Source organism: Harpia harpyja, chromosome 5 (genome assembly GCF_026419915.1).
Source record: "Harpia harpyja isolate bHarHar1 chromosome 5, bHarHar1 primary haplotype, whole genome shotgun sequence".
NCBI classification, from domain to species: Eukaryota; Metazoa; Chordata; class Aves; order Accipitriformes; family Accipitridae; genus Harpia; species Harpia harpyja.
This window is the reverse complement of record NC_068944.1, coordinates 39,265,578-39,282,990: the sequence shown is the minus strand read 5'-3', so window position 1 is coordinate 39,282,990 and position 17,413 is coordinate 39,265,578. Positions and strand designations below refer to the sequence as shown.

Below are 17,413 nucleotides of genomic sequence, written 5' to 3'. Positions count from 1 at the left end.
CATCAGGTCCCATAGATTTGTGAGTGTCCAGATGGCGTAACAGGTCCCTAACTAATTCCTCCTGGATTAAGGGGGGTATGTTATGCTCTTCATCCTTACCTTCCAGCTCATGGGGTGGAGTACCCTGAGTATGACTGGACTCAGTATTAAAGACTGAGGCAAAGAAGGCATTAAGTACCTCGGCCTTTTCCTCATCACTGGTTGCTACGTTCCCTTCTGTATACATTAAAGGATAGATATTCTCCTTGGGATTCTTTTTACTGTTAACATATTTGTAAAAACATTTTTTGTTGTCCCTTACGATAGTGGTCTTCCTTTTTTCAATTCCGCTTCCCTGTACCTGAATTAGTAGCTGTGCTGGTGCTAGGTGAACGACACAGGGAACTGATAAGCCAAAAGCTGACTCTTTTCTTTTTTCCCCAGACTGGCTCAGTGCACAGCTTTATGGAAAGTCATTTGGGTAGAAGGGAAGAGATGACAATGAGTGGCTGGGCATTAGGGAAGGGTGAGGTTGAATCTAGAGTTTTATGTTCGATCATGTCACCATGGAGCCATGGTGTGAACATAGAAGGTGAATGGTTTGATTGGATGTGCTAATGTAATGGCTGGATATATAAGGGCTTCAGTAAAGACAACAAAATTTACTAGCAGTAGAAGGCATGTATGTTAAGATTATTTCTAGTTACAGAGTACATAAAGAGGTGAGATTTCAATATTGCTGTTTCTTTAAATTGAAAACCACTTTACCGATCACCTGTATGAAAAGAAAAGTTCATTTTCAGCTGGACCTTTCTGAATCACTTTGAAACAAGTAATAAGTGTTCCTGTGCTAATTCTTATGTTGAATTCTTCATTGTAGAGAACTTGAGCAGTGAAGTTCTGATTTACCCCAAGTGGTTCTTTCCTGATGAAGATCACAAACTGGTAATCTGTGTGATAGCCTGCAGCAGTCTTTTTCCTAACTGCATCCTACGGGCTAGCTCTTTGCATGGAAGAGTTGTGAGCTATGCTTTGAAGTGGAAATCATAACTCTAGTATGTGTCTTTAAACACACTGGAAATTAAGTATGCATATAAGCATATACTGAGTTTGAACAGACTGTAGTATGTGTGGTTCAGCTTTGTCAGAACTTTTTAAATGAAGAAAATTTTACTCTTCTTATAGGACGTTGCACTATTACTATGCATGTACTTACCTGGTGTAACAAATGCTACTAAGCTGTTTGTTTGAAGACTTTCTTTATAAATATTTAATAGCTAGGGGTTTTGTAACTATTGAGTAGAGGTTTTCTTGTTTTACAATTTTTTTTTTCCTGTGGTTCTGTTTGAATGATGATCAGCAATTAATTACTAATGTAACATATCTCACTCTCTCACTTTTTATACTAGTGTTTTTTAAGTTTGTTTTGTTTGGTTTGGGTTTTTTTAGCATTATTAAAAAAAGTTCATATAGCAGTTTGTAACTGTGGTACTGTTTCTTTCCATAGTAACTGGAGGACACAGTGATATCTTTGGAAGCAAGAAAGTTGTAAAAAGAGCAATACTTTTTGCAACTGAGATCCCGTAACAACATATTTTAACAACTATTTATAAGACTTTAGGTATGAGACACCTAAAAACTCTTTTGAACTCTGTAGGACTTGCAGATGCATAGCACCTCTATGAACTAACACCTAATTAAATTGACTTAGTATCAGACTTGAAACTTTGCTAAGTTTTAGGCATTAAATACAGGATTTAAAAATGTTCTTTCTTCCATGCGCAGAAACCCATGAATAGCAGAGTTTAAGGTACTTGCATGGCAACTAGAGTTCTATTTGCTTCTATTTGAAACTCCCTCATACCATGAAAAAAATTGAAACAACTGAAATGACATCATCCATTTTCTTTCTTTTGTGGCTTAATTAGGACTTGTTGCTAAAACAAATTGATGTGACCCACATTACAGAATAAGAAAGTGGAACAAGGAAAAAATACCCTAAAATTAATGCCAGCATGCTATACACAGAGATGAGGATTTTCAACCTTATGTAATAGAAACTTTTTTAAAGGTCACCACCAGCAGGATTTGCATGTTCTGGGCTTAAGTATTTCTTGTATTTCCTCTCCACATTTACCTTTCCTGAACTTTGCTCTGGCCTAAATACAACTAAATATTTAATTAACCTAATAATTATGTAGGTCTATTGGCTACATTAAATCATTCAGGTACAAAATAGAGGTAGATTGTATAATTTTAGATCTTATTTCCAAATGTTCTGTGGGAGAGAGTTGGTTAATCAAAATAGCAGCTATTAAAAATCTTTTAAGTCATCTGCAGTTAAAATCGGTATTAATTTTGTTTCCTCCTCAGTTTTATAGCCAATACAGGTATGTTAATCCTGTAGCGAGAGACAAACTAAAATGTCTTTATAAGTTTGTAGTCTTAACCATGAACTTTTTGGCTTGATGTTGAAGTCAAGTAAGTTTACAAGAGGCAAGTTCTACATTAAGTTTTGGACATTAATTCTATTTTGTGTTTGCATATACATAAAAGCAAAACTTGAGAAAATTGACTAAAGCATTTAGGAAAAATATCAGAATCTAGGAGGATGTACTTTTCTGTAGAAATCTATTTAGATTATTAGGTAGATAGATAACACAAAAGATTTTTGTTCTGTCTTTACAGGACTTTTATTTTTTCCTGAAGTGCTAACTCTCTAAGCCTGTTAGTATACTATCTTTAAGTTTGTGGAAGAAAGGTTTTAAAAAAAAAAAAAAGTAATCCAAACTATTCAGGTAGTATGTGATGGATGCGTTAAATACTGTTTTAAATATATTCCTGTTGATAGGCAGTATTCATTATAAAACTCTTTAAAGTTGTAAGGACTGTCGTTGTTAGTCATTTAAGCTGTGTGCACATCTGTGTTTATTTTTTCCTTGTAATAAATCCTAACTGAAGAACTATTCAGAAAAAATGTTCATCTGACTAACCAGAAAGAAAAACCCAAAACATGGCTTGGACAAAATTTGACTAGCTTTTGAAAGTGATCATCTTTGTAGCGTGTTTAGAAAGGAAGCAGGTGCAGATTCAGGATTTTCTCTTATTAACATATTATCTCTGTATTCATTTTTACCTCCTCTGACTTCAGCAGTTATGCTTAGATAAACAGAGCTCCAGAGAAAAGTTGTTAACAGCCGCAGCTCTTATGGTGCAAACAGCTGGTCTCTCCAAACCTCACTGAAAAGTGCAGACCTAGCACTGCAAGTAGAATTCACTGTTGTGCTGTATTTAGATGAAGTGCCTTTGACAAGTCTTATGAACCTGTGCAACCTCCTAGGACAGAATTTCCCATTAAGTTTCTTTTTGTCTTTAATTTGTGCCTGTTTTTCCTCTTAAAAAGAAAACCTTATGTTTCCTTAAAGAAAAAAACAAAGCCAGTCATTCTTGTGATGTTTATTAGTAGATTTCTTCTGAATAAATTTTCTGATTTTTGTTGGTTATGTATGTCTTGGAAGAATCATTTAAATGGAAAGGAATCAGGATTTGTTCACTGTTTATAGTCAGAATAAATGTAACTACATAAGAATAGTAATAAAAAACAAAACAACCACCCTGGGAATGATGCTTGATATCAGTCAGCCAGCTGATAATCTTATTCTTGTTTTGTGTTGGATTTTTTTCTGAAGAATAATTGATTCTGACTTAGCTGCAAGCTAATGTGATTTGTTACTAAAAAACTCTTCTAAATATTGTGGTGCTTCCTGTGAACCAGAAAGGTATCTGTAGGCTTAAAAGTACTTTGAACTGTAACAGTTTATATTCAGAAATGGGCAGACTTTTTAAAAGTATTGACCATCTCTCTCTATAAACTGAATGTAAAAAAGGAAAAAACCCACATGTATCATTTTACTTGAAGCATATTTTCTGATAATAGGATTGCAGATCTGATTCTGTGTAGAACATGACTGGAAAGAGTGGTTTCTTACTTCTGTGCAATACTTTGGTAATTGGAGCTCTCACCCAGGATAGAGGAGAAAAAGATTTAATTGCATTTTCTTCTTGAAGAAGAAGTTTGGTTGACTTTCGGTGTTGCAGCTGCTGTTTATGGGGTATACTTCAACACGAGTGAGAGTGTGTATTTTAAATTCCTGTTGTTGAACTGTCTCTTTCAATCCAACGTGAAACAGAGATTCAGCCTGCTGAGAGTGAGCCTGATGATAGGCTGGTTATGTCTGGAGTCACCTTTCTTACCTAGAAAGGAGGGGAAAAACTGGGCTTTAGCCTCTGTTCTGCAGAGCTCCTCTTTTACAGATTGCTGTTGTGGCCAGTTATAATTTGACTGTGAAGGACTAAAATGGCTTTGTTCTCATACCCTTGGGTATACTTAACAATGTGTTTTAGACCTCCGAAGAAATTCAGACAGTGTTCCCCAGAGGAGAGAACTGAATCTCTGATCTTTCACATCCTGATTAAGTGCTGAATTCGAGGAGATAGTTCAATGGAATTGCTTCATCCATTGAAGGGAGGAGCTTCCTTTCACTAGGGAAGTTCAGCAAGGTGCTTGTGATCCTAGAAGTTTTTTTACATATTTTGTGATGCACCTCTGCCTCCCCCGCCCCGCCCCCAGTTGGCCACCCTCAGCATCTCTGTGATCAGCCTGCTTAGTTGTTGAATCCTGAATTTATGACTTTGCTCTTGTTTTCAGTATTTATGTTCTTCTTTGATTGTTTGTATAGTAGGATACTTTACTATGAGAAATTTTGTAGGGATTGAAAATTAAGGACCTTAAAGGTTTATGTGAGGATTGATTATACATGGAATAAGGAAAAGTTCCTCAAATACTAATGTAAAAATCTGAAGTGGCAGCAGGAGAGCCAAAACTGCCTTTCATTGGGCTAATTTATTATTTCAACTTTAAGTTCTGGTCATTGTGTTTTCTTTGAACTTAGAGCTCTTTCTGTTCCATCCATTCCCCAGTTCCTAACTATTAAGTTTCTGATTTAGTTTATTAAAGTCCTTTGATAATGTGCACAGGTATCTTTATAACCATGTAGACTAGATTATATACAGTGCAGAGCAAAGATCTAGTTTTTAATGAGAATAATAATAATAAAAAGCCACTTTTTTTTCCCTAATTTCCATTAAGGCTGCTGTGCTGAAGAAGATTTCTTACATACCAAAAGGAAGAATCAATTTTGTATCACAAAGAGTTTATATTGAATTTATTAAAAGTAAACCTTTACCTTAAACTTTAGATCTTATCTCTAAAGACCCTGCTGTCATGACTGATTGTAAAATAAAAATTTCCAAGTTTGGATACATGAAAGTTTAAAGTTGGAATATTTTATAAGTGATACCATAAGTATTTTAGTAAAAATCTCTGTCTCCCTTACAAAAAGAAATAGAGTTTGTAAAAGCACATTAAAAGCACAGATTTGTCCATTAAAAGTATATTATTCCACCCTTGGTACACTGAATGAAAATTAAAGATGAAAATCTGGTTTACCTCAGGATAGCACTTGCAATCATTATGGTGTGTGGACTTCTCAGAATGGAACAGTTCAACACATGTGCTTATTGAGTCTAGATTTTAAAATACATATCACAAAAAGTGTGTATGTATATATAAATACACATATTTGACCTGTCTCACAGTAGTGAGGGGGAAAAAAAAGCTCATATTTTAATATGCAGGGGAAAATAGTATCAAGAGAGAATGCTGTAAACTTCCCTCTAATAGATATTTTACTCAAAATACTTGTTACTGATCCCACCCCAAAAACCTTTGTGGAAAACCTGTTTAAAATAATCAACTGCAATTTTATTACTGAGAATGGCTTGCAACAGTTGTTTTATTGTTAATCATGCTGGAACAGATAATTTGGCAAAAATGTCAAGCGGTAGTAGGCCATGCTCATACAAGAGAGGTTGGTTTTTGTCTTTGCACTGCTACTAGTTCAGCTCTATTGGTGGTAGGACAGTTGTAACTTTAGTTTTTTTATTTCTCTCCTGTATCTGTTATTTATCACTCTGCATTTTGCTTTTAAAACGAGCTTGTTCTAAAGTCTTCCTATGATCTAGCTGATTGATAATTTTTACTTCTGAAATGTGATTTTTAGATATTTCTCTGAGGTTAGTGTTTTGTTGTTTTTCCTTTTACTGTGCTTTTCTAATTTCTAGTAACTGCCTGCTGGTGAGCAATTCAATTTAACCTCTGTCTTTCACAAACTAACCAAAATTACATTGTTTGGTATTTTTGACTATAGCATTTAGAGAGATACATGTGTAAGCCGGATTTTTCAAGGTGTGTGTTAATGTATGTTGTTCATGGGGTGTATAATCAGTTTTGTGGCCCTTTGGTCCATCTTCCTTTTGATGAGTTTGAAGAGTTTCCCCATTTTAGCTGTAGCCTCCCCTTTCAGGAAGGAAAGTGTTTGTCATTTCTTGGGAAGACATGTTCTTGCAGTGAATTGATTTTTAAAGGGCACAAGATAAGGCTGTGGGTACTTGGTTAAAGGTCAACATAGGTGTGTTAGTTTAGATTGGGAATGTACATTTGAAATTAATTTCTTGACTGTCTCTACTCACTTTGCTTTTAGGCATTGTGCTGTTGTCCCTGAATGTACTTGCTTAGGTTTGAGTGAAATGAAACAGAAAGGTATGCTGCAACTGCTTGTGGGCATTCAGCCTGGTAAGATCTAGTCTGGAGCAATCCCTCCAAAATACATATAATATGGGCTTCAGGTTCTCAGCATCGGTTGAATGCTCTATGAATCCACTTGTAAGATCTGGCATCTGCAAATGCAGGTGCAGCTGAAGCGAAGTTGCAACAAATTGCCTAACCTAATGCCTGTATAGGTTTTATATGCACTACAGGAAATACTATAGGTTTTATATGCAATAGACTACATATCATTGCGTGTAAAATTATTTCCCTTAATAAGCTGTTGATTTCTCCATATATTTGGTGACTTTTACCCTTTGTTTAAATTTTCCTCCGATCTTGCTCTAAGTCACTTGTGCATCACATAAGTCACTGAAATGTAGTAGTGAGGAGATCTTTCTTAAAGCATCTGTTTGATGTATTCAAGTGGTTTTAAGGATAGTTAAAAGATACACTAGTTATAGTGTCAACTGCCTATAGTTCCTTTACATCCATTTGAAAAGTCTTAAACTCGGTTGTTATTTCTCACTTCTTTTCTCCCCTGAACTTATTGGGAATTGCATTTGGTAATTAGTTTCTGGACGTTAAAACTGCAGGAGGTGTATGTTGTTTTTCAAAGTAGCTGTAACATTCTACTGTTCACTCCATCCACCTGATGGCTATGTTATTTAAAGAAGTGTGAGGGAAGAAGGGCAGAGTGCTAGATCCTGAAGTTTTTATTAGGGTTGCTGTTAATGAGAAATCGGTTTGTTTCTGTCTTCCACCCACCCAAAAGGAGCGTGCTTTTGTTTGAAATGCAGTGGGAAAAGAATAGTTTGCTAAAATTGAACATGTAAGTTGAATAGTGTATTAGTGGTTTTTTTCCTCTTTTTCTGGTCCTTAAGAAGAAGAGAGTACGTTGATCAATAATCATTTGTATTAGCTTTAAATTGTACAGGTAGCATGCATATTGTCAGAATTTGAAGGAGGGGTCAGATGAGTTAGTGTTAGTCCTTTCTGGAAAGGGAGGGCAACAAAGCAAAATCAATACCTCTGCTACTTTTAACAAATACGCAATAGAAATTTTGCCTGATTTAGCTTTATGGCATGTGATGTATTGCACTCTAGGGAAGCAGGCTTTGCTTTGGCAAAACTATCGGTAACCCTCCTTTGGGTCTGCTAGAAGTAGATATGAGGTGTACTGGGGAACAGCTCTGATCTGAAGATTCTTTGGCAAGAATGTGTGTGGTTGGTTTCAAGTAACTCTTTTAGAAGACTCAAAAGTATGTTTTACAAATCAGCTGTCTTTTATTGTTAAAGTGGCTAGCAAGTTTCAAATGAGCGGTCTCTACAGGATACTCGGGAAGCCTGGTAGAGGAGTGCCAACATGGAGAAAGTTTCTTGGGTGACGGCCAACTTAACAAATGCAAGCAGGCAAGCTTTGTGTCCAGACTTGTGTTTCAGCTTACGCCAATAGATTTAATGTCCTTATTGCTCGGGCACTGAGGCATACATTGCAGCAAAAATACTACAGTACAGTGTGCTCAGTTTCATTCGCTGCTGTGTTTGATGTTGGAGGATTAAGGGGAGGGGAAAGGATCAACTACCCAGGATGCTTTGTTAGGAGGAGTAAGTGAATTTGATTGTCGTCAGAACTAGATTGCCATATGAGTTCTGAAAAGCGTTTGGCTCCTGAGGATAACTGTTCTAAAAATAGATTCGGAGGACAGGTTTCTCTTGGGTCCAGTTTCGGGTTCCAGCTGAGCTGGCTTTAGGAAACTTGTTTGCTCCTGTTGCAAGACTACAGTGAGGATAAATTGCTTCTTATTCTGCCTTCAACATTAATTTTTGGAGATATCGACACACTCGCTCTGTCTGGAAATCGAGCACTAATGTTATGGCTGACGACACAGGTATAATCCTAACTTTTTTGTGAGCAAATGGAAAATGCGTAGTTGCAAATACCAGCTGTGTCTGATTTTATAATCAGCAAAATAACTGGCTTAGTGTGGTATGTTGGTGTTTTCTAGCCAGTTTGCTGTTCTAGTCTGCATTACGGGCTGCCTCTGTTCTCTGATTAAATGTTCTCTGGAGTAGAGATATTTCATGAGTTTATGGCAGGTGGTTAATTGTAACTTAGTTTTTGCTTGAGTAGAGCAGATATTAACATAAGAGACATTCTTTTGTCTTCAAATATCTGACATTAAAGTTATTTTTGGAGTATGTGACATTATGAGGTGTCTTTAACGTAAGCTAAAGTAAAAGGAAAAAGGTTTTCATACATTTTTATTTAGGCATGACTCTTAATGTGGGATGGGTAAGGTATAGGACTTTTAAAGATTTGCCGTTGAGGGATAGAGCACACTTGAAAACTTTCCGATGTCTGCATAAAGACATCTGGTGGTGTAAGCACAGGCTTACCAGATATGGCAAGTGACCTACTTCTGACATGGCTGACAGCATGTGCAGGGAAGGGGCTTGAATTGAGAATTAACTGTCTGGAATGAGCTGTGAGCCAGCGCCAGTCCTTGCAATGTTTTGTTCTGACCCTATGTGTAGGGTTATCTGTGCAGACCGTAGGTAAATTTTAGGTTACATAACTTCCTTTTTTATTAAAATGTTGCATGATCAAGCTGCCATGGTTGAATTCTTTGCAGAATTTTTCAAGAGTTTTGAAAGTTATTTTCCTATAAGATAGGAAGCCACAGCATAAAAATGTATCTTTAAATGTTGTGAATGATACTTTTATAGCAGAATATGTTTTTAAGGGATTTGCATGAAACAGTCTTTTAAACTGGAAAAAATATGAACAGCTATGCTTGATTACTTAAATAAGTTGTCTTTTCTTTCATTTTCCTGTTCTTTTCTTCTAATAAGTAAAGCCCCTTTCTTCAGAGGCAACTAGCAATAAACAGTAGAAAGCAGTGTGGTAAATGAGTAAGCATGAAATACAGTAAGATTCTCTTTCCTGTTTGCCTCTTCCACTACCTCGTTTGCTATAGAACAAAGTTGTAACCTGGAATCATTTAAAATGTTTTTAGCCTTAAAGTTTCATTTTAAATATATAAAAAGCTTCCATTGACTGCATTGGAACACAGCAGTAGCAAGGTTCTGCTGTTACATAGTATAATTGTTTATTTCTGAATATTAAGATTTCCAGCTCGAGTACTTTAAGTAATTTTCATATAGAGTTGATCCTATTTCTGAATGTACTGGTACACGCTGCTTGTCTTTGCCTCTATTTTCAGGCTACCCATACATCTTTCCTACAAGAGAGATGTTATGATGAGTTATGTATATGGACCTTGCACATGTGTAATTAGGGTGCTGTGCAGTAGCAAGCAATACATGCCTGATGTGAGGCTAAGTTGTCTCAGTTTCTCTCTGAATGTTATTGAACGGCCTATACAGCGGCAACTTTGTGTTTAATAAAGAAAAGAAACTAAGTAGTTGATATTTGATCTTTGTGAGTAGTCTTAATAATTTTTTTTTTTTTCCAATAAAATACTGAGCTGAGTAAAACGTGATGTGAGTCGGGTTTTTTTATTGGTCTGAACTGGATATATAGCACAATGAATGTAATAAAAGGTTAGTTTATTACAGCTGTGAACCTGACAGCAAGCAGGGTCTGAAAGTACTTCTGTATAATATCTATTACAGAAATAAGTCAGTCACCAATCCCTCATTACTCATCTTTCAGAGCTACTCCATTGTATTCTAAAACCCAATCACGTTGATATTTAGCTATTGAGGGTATTTTTTGTCTTTTTCTATGATCGGTGTTGATAAATACATAAAACATTACTTGCAATTAGTGTGATAAAGTTAACTCTCTTCCTTATTATATTATCACAATATTCTTGACAAAGTTCCTCGAGTATTTCAAAATATGTAAGAAATAGTTTTACTTCAATAACTAGGACTGAATGTGGCTGAACAGGGAAAGGCTGGTGCTTAGAAGGGAATGAAGTGGAATAGGCTGATAGACATGAAACTGTGGGTAAGTGCCGTCCTTGCAGCGGTATTATCAGGAGGCAGAAGAGCAGACCTTGAGAAAGGCCACAGGCATCTTTCTGGATGCACATTTACTTACTACATGTATCCCTCTTTCCCTAAAATGATCCTAAAGCAACAGAGCAAGCAGTTCATGTCTTCTGTAGTGGTGATGCCCATTTGGAACCCCCTACCCATATGCTAGGTTGAGGTCTCTTTCCCCAGTGGTTTGTTTATAACTACTGTATTTTTTGTATACTCTTACTTTCCATATGTGCAGTTATAAATGAAGCTGTGATTTGCATTACGTCTCTGTGTCATCCTTCTACTTCTATGTTCATGGGACTGGAAGTCTAAAGGTATTCAGCATGTAGCGAATCTCTGCTAGATTCTAAGCAACAGGAAAGATGTTTTTAGTTGGTAGAGTGTCTGAACTTGGAGTCTTACCCTTAATATGGTTTAGATTTTAGAGCCTTCTTAGGGTATTTGAATTTTCATGTTGATTCTGTGAGCTAGTTCAACTAGCTTTGAAACTTGCTTCAGAAGAAACGCTTTTCTTCCAAGCTGTTTCTGCTGGTCATATTGCCCTCTGGTGGCGGTTTGAGAACTGTTGGCACAAATGCAAACCATCTCAAAAACGTTAAGCTGTGTATAAACGTGCACTAAAGGGGAGGAAGGGGGGATTTCCAACTAAGTTGTTAAGACAAATTACATGAGGGTTTTTGGTGTTTAGTTGGTTATAGGTCTTTTACTTAGATAATCATCAAGCTTCCCACCATAATTCACAGTGATAGGAAAAGCAAGTAGCAGTGGTGAAGTTAAAAAGAACAACAACAAAAAAAGTGTTACTCAAATGTCTTGTATTCTGTGTAGTCACAAGAAACAAGATTTATAATGATATCCTCAAACATATTTTTCTCTTTTACAAATCCATTTTTCCTACTTGTTTGCCTTATTTTAACAGAGACTAAGCATGGAGGAAGCAAGAATGGAAAGAAAGAAGGCCTCTCTGGAAGCTCGTTTTTCACCTGGTTTATGGTAATTGCTTTGCTGGGAGTTTGGACGTCAGTAGCAGTTGTCTGGTTTGAACTTGTAGATTATGAAGAAGTTCTAGGTAAGAATTTTAAATCTTAAGACACTTCTAATAATTGTTATGATATGCACTAAATGGAGGCCATTTTAAATTTCTAGATACCGGATTTGACTACTGTGGTGTTTGCAAATGACCTACCTGACAAGAATAGGCAATGTACCTTAAAAAGTACGTTTTAATGCTGAACTCCATTATGATAAAATGGGGTTCTCATAAGACTATAAAAGGTTATTAACATACTGCATTTATTAAAGAATTGAAAAAATCTCCAAGGATAGAACTGGATCTCTTTGTCACATGCATACTGTAGTTCATTTGAAATGTCAGCTAAATATGTATTGTTTCAAATTAAGGTCTCAAACTTGCAGCAGTGGTTGAAAGTGGGCAGCTAATGTTACCACTCCTCTGATGGACTGTGTTGCCCATAGAGTCAGGACAACTGATGAGTCATCCTCTCATGAATGAGCTGTTGAATGACCTCAGTTTTAAGCTATAACAGTAATAATTGTATCTCAATATGGCAATGTTAAGATAGTATTGTTAATGTAATATCTAAGGGTAAAAATTAATGTCTTGAAGGTCAAGATGTATGTCCATAGGTAGAGCTATTGTCCCTGATGTTGTAGGATTCAACATGCACTTTTGCAACTGCTGGTTTTACAAGCTTTACAGCTTTACAAATCTGTTGGTACATGCTTTTTTGATCTGGACTGATTTTAAAAGAAGCTTCTGGTTTGAAATTGGGTCTAGTGATGCAAATAATGGTTTCTATATTTTTACCACACATGCAGCCAAAGCAAAGGATTTCCGTTATAACTTGTCAGAGGTCCTACAAGGTAGGATATTAGAGAAATAAGCTTGCTTTACAGTCCCTTGGCTAAAAATTTTGGTTTACTTTTTTATGTTTTTAATTTTTTAGAGAATTACTATTCTTCTAAATGACATGAAACTCAGTCATTTTTCATCTGTCTCATTCTTCATGGTTTTGAAGATTATACAATTCTTCTTATTTCTAGAGAATTACATTTATTCCACCAGTCTGCTGTGTTTAACCATAAACTGATAAAGATCCTTTCTAATTGATTGCTTCCGTGCAATGATGATGGCCTTGTTTTTGTCTGTTCTAGACCCAAGTTTGAACTTTTTCTTCCACAAAACTTTTCTAATTTTCTAAGCACCATATTAAGAACTATATTTAATTTATTTTAATGGCAATCAAGTTCTGCCTCCATTTAGAGAATGACAAGTGTAATAGTAAACTGGCAAACTATAAGGAATCAGGGTTATTCTGCAAACAGTGGGAAAAATTTCAATCTATTAAAAGTTGTGTCTGAATTTTATCAAAACTAATTAGATAGCTCTCTACTCACTTGGTGATCCCAGGACACTTCTAATCCTAGATACCACAATTCTATGCTAAAAATTCTTTTTTAATAGAAACTGGGTTCTCCTTTTGCATATACTTAGGGCTGGTAGAGCTGCAGTTTCAAAAATAAAAGTGAGAAGTCTGACATGTTAGTCACCTGTAAAAGGATGGACAACTTTTTTGTCTGCAGTGAATGTTACACAGTTGTTGATAAAAATTATGAATGTTTTTCCTTTGTTCAGTAAGTAGGTTGCTTACCTGCTATTAACTTAGCACTAAAAATTATATACCTGTCTTTTTTTTCTGAGAATTTAGAATGGCAAGAAGCATATAATCAGAAAACAAATGGTGATTATTTGATTAATTCTTGTTTTATTGTTTGTTTTCCCTCAAACATGTTGAATGTTCCTTGTGAACTTAAATTTTATTCTGAGCAAAACATGTTTATATAAAGCACATGAGTTAAGTACAGATTCATTTTAAATCTGTGAGCACCAAAATAAATGTGTGGAAAAAAGACTAACTTGTGTTCATTCTAAAGTCTAGGAAATGCAGAAAGGAACTTGAAATAATTGTAATATTTTCCAGGAAATTTAAAATGTGGTTAAGAGGAGTGCGGCTAAATGATATAAAAAAAAAAAATGGTAACAACCTAGCTTTGACAGTCAACCATTGCACATTCAAAACACTGTGCTGGAAACAAACTGCTGAATCCCTAATTCTCTCTTCTTCCTCTCCTTGCATTTCTAGGCAAGCTTGGGATATATGATGCTGATGGAGATGGAGATTTTGATGTGGAAGATGCTAAAGTATTGCTAGGCGAGTACCAACACTGGTGGAATAATCTATATAATTCAGTTGTCATATTCATGTTTGGTTTTTTTTTAATGTCAGAACAATATTTCTGTTTTTTCCACAATGGAGAACTTAAATTGATTTAATTGTGGTGGGTTTTTCTTAACGCAAGTTGTAGGATTGTGTGTGCAACTTGTTGTAGCAAGTTGTGTTCTTTTTCTCCTAATATAGCAATGTAAGTGGAAAGCATTTAATTACTTACAGGACGATTTTGAAGTTAGGTGGCTGATGCTGCTGTATTGATTGTTGAAAGATGGTTGTGATTATTAATAAATTTATCAGATGCAGGGCTTAAGATGCTTCAAGAGTTAAAACATTGTTTATGGTAACATGTTAAGCCAGGTTCATTTTAAAATGTCTTCCAACAGGCCTTTGTGCTTCTTAGATGACTACTTGTTTAGCATATTTTTGTACTGTCTTTCCTCTATTCTGAGTTATCCACAGGTCTGTTCATTTTCTTTGCCCTTCAGAAATCCTACATGACATGGATTTTTCTTCTTTGATGTTGAAACAGTGGTTTTTAGGCTTCTGTTCATTGTAGTTTGGGAGAATGTCTTTCTGCTCACTATGTATCTTCAAAGAGAAATTTCAGTCACTAAACATGCTTTGTGATACTGCCCTTCTACCTACATCTTCTAGCAGTTAAAGCACTACTATCTTCAGCTTCACAATCAAGCATTGGAGAGATGCTTCTTGCATACCTGATGTTAGAAAGTTTACTTTTCTGTAATTGATTTATTCAAATGTAAACCTATTCTGAGCATGCAAACCTAGCAAGTTAAACAAACAAAACAACAAAAAAACCCAGCATAGTAAATAATAGCTTGAGCATAGGGCAAAGTGGAATGTCTCAATCTAGTCAAAGTTATCAATAGTATATTAGGATGTTATGGCTTGCTGTTTGAAACTCATACTCCATAAAAATCAGTTTATCATCAGTTTATTTTTCCACACTTAGGTTTGGAGAAATAAGCAAGTCTTTTGGGGAAGTTTTTTTAATCCCTTCATGGTTAAAGAAAACCCATGCAACCAATATTACTGAACCAGTTTGCAGTGGTGTGAATGTAAGAGGCACTCCAAAGAATCTCCAGTGCTCTGAATGACTTCAGAGCTACAAACTTGGCGTTAATTATAAATGGTGAATAAGATAACACTTTGTATAGTTATAATCCTAATCTTTCTCTGTCTAGTGTATAGAAAATGGATATCAATCTCCTGTGGGTCATATTAGTCGGAGTCAGATTGCCAAGGTGGTAGCCAGAAACATGCTGCTGCTTTGTTACATGTCTGTTTTATGCAACTTGATAAAGCTGGGAATTCTGCCAGTACATGACAGTGTTTCTATTATAAGCTTGTCTTATCACGCATTTAAATCTTATACTTCAAATGTGACATTAAAAGGTCACAGATCAAAAGTTATTTTTATTATTTTTGAATACTTGCTTGGAAATACCATTTAATCACATTTAAGTTTATTTTCTGCAGTGCAAAGGAAATGGTAAATTTTGAAAAATTAGACAACATTGATAAAATTTATGAATATAAAAATATAGTTTTTCTAATAACTAGCATATAAAATTATTAACTGAAGTTCCCAGTAAATTATTGTGCTTGTTTGTATTTTACATTTAATATGAACTAAAAAATGAACACCACTATGCAGACTAAAATTATTTCATTGATGCAGAAACTGGAAGACTAGATTCCCTCTTGAGAAATTTATCTTCCAGAATTAAGCCTTTGTAGTAAAGAAAACCATATAGTAAGCCTATATTCAACTGCATTAAGGTAACTTTCTAAATGTTGAATGCATAGCTCCTTTTATATTTTATTTGTGAGGAGCTTGTTAGTACATATGCTGTGTTTGAAGACTTGTTACTTTCTGGGATTTTTCTCTGGGTCAGACTACCATAACAGCAAGTAGTTTCTCTGCTAATTTAATATTGACTTAAAAAGAAGATACTACTTTTTGATGTTTAATGATAGGAAGTAATATTTGTTTTCTTTCCTGCTCTTCAGCTATTACTAAACTACTGTATATTGAAGTTGTGGCATGTACAGTGGTTTAATGTTGTCCACTTCCATAATCTTTAGGTTTTGCTACAAATTTAGAGATTTAATTTGCATATTAATGATAAATATATTTTTAAGTTAATTTAATTTTGAGAAATGCTTCTACCAGCATGAGTTTATTTTATATTTCAAAGAATGGTTTAGTAGCTGATATCTTAGTAGTTTTCTGTACTACTCTGGCATGCTTAAATAGAAGAATTAAAATTTATTGATTTATTTCTTGTATGTATAAGGTATGATAGAGGTTTGATGATTAAGTTCTCTTGAGGTATTTGTGTAATTTTAAAAACAGTGTGCAAGAAGTGTGTTCTCCCCCTCTTCCCTGTCTCCCCCCTCCCTGAGCAAGAGTGGGGAGGGGGAAACACCTAAAACCCTGCCAGCCAACCAACCCCAAATATTTTTTTGAGTTAGTTTTGTATCCATTTATAAAAAAATTATCCAGGGTGGAAATGCAAACTTGTCAAAGCTAGTCTGCAGTTATCTTGCAGATTGATTCTTTTTCACAGGTGTTTGCGAGGTTCTGTTTACTGAATTCCTTTTGATAATGGGAAGAGAGGCTTAATCCCCTCCTTTGAGGGCTGCTGTTACCAATAGTTCTCATTCCACTTTTTGTCCATTTTGCTCTGATTGTTCTTTGAAGGAAGTTATTCTTCTCAGGAGGAGTGTTACACCTCTGTACTTGCTTTAGCTCAGTATAGAGAAACAGTGGCTTTAGTTGTATTACAAAAAAATGCATGTATAGGTAGTACTAATGTCTGTTGTAATAGAGTCTTTGGAGCTCAGCTGTTTTTTATACTTCAGTCCTTTTTAACAAGCAACAATATCCTGAGAAATTCTACTTAAATGGCTGCAGTAGTTAGTATAATTTTGGAACTGCAGCTACAGAAAGTCATCAATGTATTGTTCTTGTGGATTTAGTTCAGAGTCGTCGGGCTATGCAGGAAATGGAAAAAAAAAACCCCAACAACCAACCATAGTGTATGAGCAAACAAAGGGTATTTAACAGTAGAATCCAAGCTTCTGCAAACCAGCTTTTTTCCGCTGGTTCACCTATAGTAGAAAAAGATGTTTGCAAGCAGTTGTACAAAGATTGTACATTCAGAAAATCTGTGTGAGATAATGGGAGTTAAAAGAATGCTTTTGTATGGTTAAGCTGTTTAGGATAAGTTTCATACTCTTATCTATTTTTCTCATGTTCTACTCTAGCACCTTCAAATATTAAAGGCTTGTATATGCTCATTCTCATAAAAGAGATGTTTGCAGGAGAAGAAAGGCTTTGTCCTATTAAATAAATGTAGGCAAGCCCCTCTGCCTCATTAGTTGTGGTAACGCTGTTGAGTAGATAAAGATTTTGACTCCTTCGATCACTGTTTGATTTAAATTGTGATGTTTAGACTTCTCTTGAAAT

The 17,413-nt window shown here is 35.3% G+C and overlaps 1 protein-coding gene across 15 annotated transcripts in view; it reads left to right on the top strand.

Moving 5' to 3' along the window:
* Positions 1 to 17,413, top strand: part of ASPH (aspartate beta-hydroxylase) — a 124,389-nt gene that overhangs the window by 8,811 nt on the left and 98,165 nt on the right. For 8 of the 15 annotated variants that reach the window (XR_008235353.1, XR_008235354.1, XM_052788328.1 and 5 more), the window contains exons 2-4: positions 11,583 to 11,732; positions 12,503 to 12,547; positions 13,828 to 13,896. Coding sequence is in view for 13 of the 15 variants with exons in the window: in XM_052788328.1 (XP_052644288.1) it covers positions 11,583 to 11,732; positions 12,503 to 12,547; positions 13,828 to 13,896 (264 nt within the window). In the remaining 2 variants the exon portion in view is untranslated. Of the gene's footprint in view, positions 1 to 859; positions 925 to 8,208; positions 8,539 to 11,582; positions 11,733 to 12,502; positions 12,548 to 13,827; positions 13,897 to 17,413 lie in introns of those variants that run through there. The other 7 variants (XM_052788325.1, XM_052788332.1, XM_052788326.1 and 4 more) reach the window with 6 other exon arrangements.